Source organism: Tupaia chinensis, unplaced genomic scaffold (assembly GCF_000334495.1).
Source record: "Tupaia chinensis unplaced genomic scaffold, TupChi_1.0 Scaffold000226_1, whole genome shotgun sequence".
Lineage (NCBI taxonomy): Eukaryota > Metazoa > Chordata > Mammalia > Scandentia > Tupaiidae > Tupaia > Tupaia belangeri.
The window spans coordinates 640,163-648,206 of NW_006159701.1; the positions used below are offsets into that span (position 1 = coordinate 640,163).

General features: G+C 54.4%; 1 protein-coding gene across 1 annotated transcript in view; it reads left to right on the forward strand.

The window, feature by feature from the left end:
• Positions 1-8,044, forward strand: part of KIAA1671 (KIAA1671 ortholog) — a 150,862-nt gene that overhangs the window by 140,082 nt on the left and 2,736 nt on the right. The window contains exons 6-8 of the mRNA XM_014587610.2: positions 2,784-3,033; positions 5,164-5,332; positions 5,899-6,023. Of these exons, the coding sequence (XP_014443096.1) occupies positions 2,784-3,033; positions 5,164-5,332; positions 5,899-6,023 (544 nt within the window). The remainder of the gene's footprint in view (positions 1-2,783; positions 3,034-5,163; positions 5,333-5,898; positions 6,024-8,044) is intronic.

The window sequence follows — 8,044 nt, forward strand, 5'->3', positions numbered from 1 at the left end:
CTAATCTGTGAAATGTGTTTAGTTAAATGAGCTGCTGAAATTTCACCAGAATGCCCTTGGACCCATGAATCCTGGCCACTGGACCCTGGGCACTCCTGTGGGCGGGCGCCCTCTGCTGCCCCTCAGAGGCACTGCAGCCTCCCCCTTCTGTTCTGGTCCTGGCGCCTGGGTGCGCCCAGCCTGGGACAGTGCTGCCATCTGCTGCCTCCTTGGTGGGATTTCCCTGGTCATTCATGATCTCGGCCAACGACTTCAACATCCTCCATATCCCAAGTGGTAAAACCATCCCAGAGTGGACCAGAAGCACGGTGAAATGCCAGCACACGCAGGGTGCAGCTGGGGGCTTTCGGGGCACACCCACCTGTCAGATGTGCCCACCTGCCCTTTCTCAGGTCAGGGTTTTCTATAACCTGAGCTACTTGTGTGGGAAGAGGTAATGGCTTGCTTTATTTATACATTTTCTATCTTATGTGGTTCCAGTAACCCAAATGATAGCTATGTTCGCGATGATGGGAACATTTCAGGAATAGGAGGGGCCCAGGACGTGGGTCTCAGAGTCAGACCGCTTTGGCTCCATCCCAGTTCTGCCCCCTCGGGCAGGCGATCACAGCTCTGTGCCTCAGTTTCCTCCTCTAACAAGGTCAATGGGGTGATGTAGTTGTCCTTCCGTATCCTTGGGGGTCCCACCCCCACAGACTCCAAAATCGTAGGCAGTTCTAGTGCCTTACATGAGAGGGTGCAGGATTTACACATAGCCATACCATATAGCCTGCCCACATCCTCTGTGCACTGGCTTTTTGTTTGACTTATAGTTTCTGCATGTGCTCACAGGAGAAAGAGAGTGAGTGAGTGAGAAGTCACTCCCCAGGGTGGATGGCCACTCCACATTCCCTTCTCCATTCTCCTCCCAGGATTTTGGGCATGCATGTCCATGCACCTGGTGTGATTTTCAAGCCGCGGGGTCCTGGACTCGCCTGTGCAGTCAGCCATGTGGGATCCAGCTGCTGTCCCCTCTACACCTCCTCCGGGCTCTCCTATACGCTTTAAATCTTGTGTCGATTACTTGTGATACCTACTTATAATGCAGTGTAAGTGCTACGTAAAGGGTTGGTCTGCTGTATTTTTTTATTGCATTATTTTTTGCCTTATTTTTTTCTCAAATATTTTCAGTATCTCTCAGTATTTTAAGCCTTGGCTAGTTGAATTTGTGGCTATGGAACCCACAGATACAAAGGGCTGACTATTTAATTTCATGAGGATAATCCTACCTTATAGGGCTGTAAAGGTCAGAGGATTATACTGGGCTATCAGGAAAGTCCTGATGCATTTTTGTATGGAAGAACAGAGAAATACGTCATGACTCCCCCAACAACATAATAAAAGAATCCTCACAGGATTGCGGAGAGGGTTAAGTGGCAGTTTTTAGCACAATGCCTGGCAGATAGTAAGTGCTCAATACATATTTACTGAATGAATGAGTGGGCAAACGAACAGTGCAGAAGCTCCCCTCCCTGCACCCCCGGCCCCCCATCCTGCCACTGGTAATCATTTGCGCTACATCGGACTTGTCCGACAGAAACACAAGGGGTCTTCAACAAGGTCATGGAAAGTACTCACTATGAAAACAACTATACACGAATTTCCTTTTTTTTTTTTTGCACCAAAATAAACTTGGACCTAATTCCAGTTTTCCATGAACTGTTTGAAGTGCCCTCAAACAACATGAACTGCAAATATGTGACATCTGTGTCATTTTTCTTTTAGAGGTTTTTGCTATAGGGCATGTGCGCTCGCCAGACAGAGAGAGACAGAGAGACAGAAAGCGAGAAATCTCCCCCCAGGGGGGATGGCCACGCCGCAATCCCTTCTCCTCCATTCTCTTATCGGGATGTTGGGCATGCACGCACACGCGCCCGGCGTGAGTTTAAGCCACTGGATCTGGGACTTGAACTGCAGTTGACTACATGAGAGTCCAGCGACATAACCATTATGCTAACTGCTGGTCCCGACATCTGAGTAATTTTAAATGGCCTAGTGACCACATCAAAAAGTCACAAGGAACAGGTGACATAAGATTTTTTTTTTTAAGAGAGATTTTTATAGGGTGCATATGCTCACCAGAGAGACAGAGACGGAAAGAGACAAATCACCCCTCAGGGGAATGGCCATGCCACAATCCCTTCTCCATTCTCCTCCTGGGATTTTGGGCATACATGCACATGTGCCTGGCACGAGTTTCAAACCCCTGGGTCCAGGACTCGAACTGTGGTCGATCGTGTGGGAGTCCAAGGCCTTAACCACTGCACCACCTGCTGGCCCGAGGCGGCATTCATTTTAACAACACATACTGTCTACTGTCAACGAACAGGTCTGAGATACGATCATTTCCATGTGTGATCACCATGGAAGTTAATGAGACATTTTACATTCTTGTTTCCATCCCCTCGTCGAAGCGCCAATGTTTATCTAATGTTCACGGCACATCTCAGCTCTCACCTGCCACGTTACGTGGGCCCAATGACCCCCTGTGACCACTCAGTGCAGAGCCGGAGGGTCTTGACTGGCACAGACTCCCTCCCTTACCTGTCCAGGTGTTCCAGGGGCGCCGCCAGCAGCACCTGGCTGGGATTGGCATGCCTTGTGCTGTTTCCAACTGTCACCCCGTGGGACTTCCTGGCGGGTAGAGCACACCCCGCCCTGTTCCTTCTGCTGCCTTCTGTATTTGAATTCGGTTCTCTGAAACACCTCCACGACCATGCCTCCTTTCCTTCCCTTTGTCACAGCCTGGCCCCTGAGTCCCCGTCCCCGGACAGCAGTGCCACGTCGGCCCGGAGACAGCCCCCTAGCAGCCGCCTGTCCTCCCTGTCCTCCCAGACGGAGCCCACCTCGGTGGGGGACCAGCACGACTCCAGGGACCAGCGGAGCACCAGCGCGGACCGCTCCAGCACCGACCTGGACTCCACCGACGGCACGGAGGGGCCCCCCGCACCGGACACCCCTGTAAAGAGAGCGGACGACTTCTCCTTCATCCATGTAAGTCTGCACCAGGGGCGTCAAGCATGGCTCCAGCTCACGGGTTCCTGGGGCGCCCCCACGCTGTGGCGTGTTTTCTGCAGTTTCCTTCCAGAACACGATGCGTCCGTGATAATTAGGGACGGTGTCCACAGCCACTGTCTCTGAGTATCAGCCACTTGGCCACGCAGGTGCTCATTAACTCCAAAAGCTCGAGACTTTCAGCTCATTTCACAGGTTGGGACATCGGCGTGGCCACTGAGTAATTCCAAACGCTGGTGTCCCTGAGCATGTGTCCTCCCTGCCTGGCTACCCTGCACTGAGGTTGACTGGGATGCCTGTCATGGCTTGGGTCTCCCCTGGGGACCATTTGCTGGAGGCTGAATGGGGAGGTGAGACCCTAAAGAAGCCAGCCCCTGGACCATGCCAAGGACCCAGACCATCCCTCCCTCCTGTGGTGTTCTTCCCTCCCACTCTCTAACACACTGGCTCTTAGTGTCTGGAGAGGCCAGTTCCCCCCCCCCCTTTTTTTTTTTGAGAGATTTTTTTGCTATAGGGCATGTGTAGTCGTGGGAGAGACAGAAAGCGAGAGATCACCCCCTGGGGGGATGACCATGCTGCAATCCTTTCTCCTCCATTCTCCTGGGATTTGGGGCAGGCACATGCCCCCAGTGTGAGGTTAAAGCCACTGGATCTGGGACTCCAACCACAGTTGACTACGCGGGAGTCCCGTGATGGAACCATTACGCCATCTGCTGGTGCCAGAGGCGAGCCCTTCTTCAGGTGTGGCAGAGGTGGACGCCTTGGGACCTCCCTCTTCCCCGGCCCCTGCAAGCGTCCCCACCCCAGGGCACCACTGTGGCCGGCATGGGCAGCACCTGTGCTGCCCCCAGCGTAGTGCCTGTCACTTACCACTCTGAGAAGTGACCCACTGAAAGCCTGCCATTGCCACCACAGAGGCCTGGGGGTGTGGGGTTCCTCCAGATGGACCCAAGAGGAAGAAATGAGCATGTCACACACCAGCACGACCTCGCCGTGGAGAGAGAGGCCTCGTGCAGCTGCAGCTCTCGGCCGGGAGCCCGGGCAGGCACTGTCTAGGACACAGGCTCTCCATGCCTGAGCTCAGGGACTTCTCCCTGCCCCCCGGGAAGGGGACACTGGAATTACCTCTTTTTTTTTTTTAATTATTTTATTTAACTTTATTTATTTATTTAAATGTGGTCAGAGAGGGACAAGAGAGAAAGAGAAAGCTGGGAGAGTGAGAAAGCAAGTCGTCAGGTCTGGGACTCGAACTGTGGTCAGTCACGTGGGAATCCAGCACCCTTAGCCACCATGCCACCTGCCAGCCCCAGTGTTTCATTTTTTTTATGACTAGAGACTTTCCAGCCCAGAGAGGTTGAAATCCCTTGCTCGAGATCACATTGCTGGGATTTGAACCAAGCAGGGTTGAAACCTAGGGCTCTGTGTGCTTCATCACCGTTTCCCTGGAGATCGCGAAGCCAGGTGCTGGCCACCTCCTACCCGGATGGACAGGGGGACGATGGTGATCTTGGGAACCCTCGCTGCCCCTCCCCCTGCCCCTCTCAGCGTGTGTCTTCAGGGATGCTTGGAAACGGATGCCCGGTGTTAGCCATGCCCCGTCCCCTCCCTCCATCCCCTGGCTTTTTGTGAGAAAAGGAGGGAGCCCTTTGAGAACCCCTCAACTGTGGACTCTGTAAATATGGTGGTTGTAAGGATTTAAATAGACGATGCATTTAGTTATTCAATCAACAAGCTAACGGTGACAGGGCCCCTGCTGTGTCCCGAGCATTACTTAAACATCCACGGCCATACAATGTCACCAGGAAGGAAAAGGCACTCCCACTGCGCGCCCGCTGTGCGCCAGTCCCACTGTGTACCTGCTGTATGCTAGTCCCTGTGCTAGCAGTCAGGGGTCATGGTTCCTTTAGAGCTTTGCGATCAGCCCCATGGAGGCTCCATGTTTCATGGAGACACTGAGGCTTTGGGAATTCAGGAGACGGTTACAATGTGGAAGCCCTGGCCCCATGTGCCAGCTCAACAGCCTCTCGTGTACCAAAGCGACGCGTGCCACCCCTCTTAGCAGGCGTGCTCAGTTGACGGTCCCCTGTTCTTTTCTCTCCTCTTCCCAAGCAAACCTCAGTCCTCGACTCAAGTGCCCTCAAGACCCGGGTGCAGCTCAGCAAGAGAAGCCGCCGCCGGGCTCCCATCTCCCACACCCTGCGGCGCAGCCGGCTCAGCGAGGTGGAGAGTGGGTCTCTGGAGGAGCCTGACAGCGCATGGATGTTCAAGGACTCCACAGGTGCGCCCAGGTCCTGTCTCCTCCCCAGATACCGCACCGAACGGCGGAAGGGCTTGGATTCAACTCGGGGAAGAACTTCCCGACTTGATGAAGCCATCTGAGCCTCAGACGCGCCACAGGGTTCAGTCCTGGAGGGGGCAGTTTGGGGCGAGGCGAACTGGCTTCCTGGGGCACTTTTGGGCAGCCCTTCCCAGACACATGGAGCTTGCGGGCTGTGCCCTAAGAGCACCTTCGGCTCAGTGTGTCTCTGTCTCCTCTCTTGTCTCTCCTGAAGATGTCCTTCTGTTCCCCAGACTCGGAATGAGCCAGGGCCCGGGGCTAGGTCTGTCTGTGTCCTCTCCCAGGAGAGAGGGCCTCTGTCTGTCGTCAGTCCCTCCTGGCAGGGGCAGGGTTGTGAAGGAGGGAGAGCATCGAAGCAGGCACCCACGCCCGTCCCAGGGCCGCCGTGTCTCCTGTGTAGGCTCTCAGGAGACACTGCAGACACTGCGTGCGTGCACAGGTCTGGTCCAAAGCGCCCCAGTAACTGGCGGCTGCTGAGGACCTCACTGCCCTTTTCTTTGTAACAGAAGAGAAATCGCCTCAGAGGGAAGAGTCAGATGAGGAGGAGAAGCCACCCAGGGCTGAGAGGACGCCCGTTGGCCATCCACAGAGGATGCCCGCATTCCCAGGCATGGATCCGGCGGTTCTGAAGGTACCGAGCTCCCCACCCCCCAGAGCAAGGAGAGCAGACCCCGTGTCTCCTCCCTCCTTCTCTCCTTACTTCTTTATTTTTGAATAGTTTAGGACTCAAAGGAAGTTGCAAAAAAAAAGGAAGCTGAATCTCAAATGACCCAAAGAGCTCTTCTGTACCCCCACTCAGCCTCGGGCTGCAATACTGTCTCCCAGGACTGTCACGGCGTCTAACCAGGAAGTAGGCCCTGTTCGTGTAATCTGATCTCGCCGAGGGCCCGCTGTTCTCTGGGCCCTCTGTCCTTCCTTAGTCCCCAGACCTGTCGCTCAGCTCAGTCTCACAGCTGAGCCTCAGTTTCCTCATCTGTGAGCTGGGCTAATCACGTGCAGTACCAGGCCTGGAGCCGGTGTCAGGAAACAGGAGTGAACAGCCCCAGCCTCCGGAGACCCTGGAGGGCTCCAGTCTGCTAGGAAAGTGGGCACCGAGAGGGATTGTTTTGAGACCAGAGGGCCCAGAAAGTCACCCCTGGGAGCATATTACAGTAGCCTTTTGAAGCACACCGGGATCCAGACTGGCTGATGGAAGGCCGGGTTGACGGCTGCCCCACCTCCTTCCTCCCTCACCAGCTCCACCAAACACGCTCGTAACACTGGGACGAAAAGTGCTTGATTCAGGCGAGGGAGGGGCTGTTTCAGCCCCCCCCCCTCTTTTATGCCAGGGGCTATGCACTTGCAGACTCCCCTTTGGCCCCAGCACCTGCAAAAGCTAGATTTTTCCTCCCCTTTGACTGAAGAAGTTAAAGCGAAAAAGCCTGGCTGTTTGTGAAATTTCTGAACTCCCAGTATTCTTTGCAGGCCTCAGCAGCCTCCTAAGGGAGGACCGTGAGCTTGTTGTTCCTTCAGTAGGCACTGTTACTTTCTTTGCATATTTAGTTTTGTTTTATTTATTTTGGAATTTTTGCTATATGGTATGTGTATTCGCCAGAGAGAGAGAAAGAGAGAAATTACCCCTTGGGAGGATGATACTGCAGTCCCTTCTCCTCCATTCTCCTTTTGGGCACACACATATGACCCAAAGTGCTTCACAAGCTGCCGGGCCTGGGACTCGAACCTTGCAGTTGACCACGTGGGAGCCAGCCGTCCCAACTACCATGCCACTGTCCGGCCTGATGCTGTTCCTTTCCTAAAAGTTATTCATTCCTTTGTTGCGACAGAGAGGAGGTAAGCATCCCAACGGCTCTCATGCCACGGTCCTTCCCCGACTCTTCCCAGCCATCCAGGGTCCCAGGCTCACGTGCCTGACATGCATAGGCCAGCCTGGCAGCCGGACCCGCTTTTCCCTGTGGTGCCCGATCGCAGAGCTGGGCCACCCCAGCTGGGCCAGAAGTTTTATTTTCTGCCAGATTAAAAAGTCAATAAGTAATGGATGCGAGCTTGTCTCTCAAAGTGATGTTAAGGCCCTTGAAACAGGAACATCTTTCAACCATCGGACTGAGCCGATGGTTAATTAATTCGTCTTTGCTAAGTATCCTAACCCATGAGCTTACACACAGTCTAACAGGGCAGGCAGACAAAAGGCCCTGTCACTAGAGGAGCAGAGGCCCTGGGACCCCCACGTAGATTTCTGGAGTAACCTCTGAGGCTGACCCTTGGGCCCCTGGGCATGCTCGAATCCACCCCGCTCTGTGAAAATGAGGCTCCTGCCACCCATCTGTGCCTTAGTATTAGCTCGTAGACTCCCTGAGCCCGGGGGCAGCCACAGCTCCTCTGGCTGAGCTGCTGGCCTGGTTCTCAGCAGCCTTTAACCAGCAGGGGCCTCAGGGCTCATTCTTGAGAGAGCCTGGGGGCTGGGAGGCAGGCAGACCCAGTGCAAATCCCAGTTCTTGAAAATCGAGTGATTTTAGGAAGACTGCTATCCCGTGTGCTTCAGGCACTTCCTCTGAGAAATGGGGAAGCTAGTCTCCTTGTAAGGAACTTGCACATCGGACGAGCCGACACTTGTCCTGTAACCGGTGCCCGTGGTGGAGGCGAAGTGGATGATGG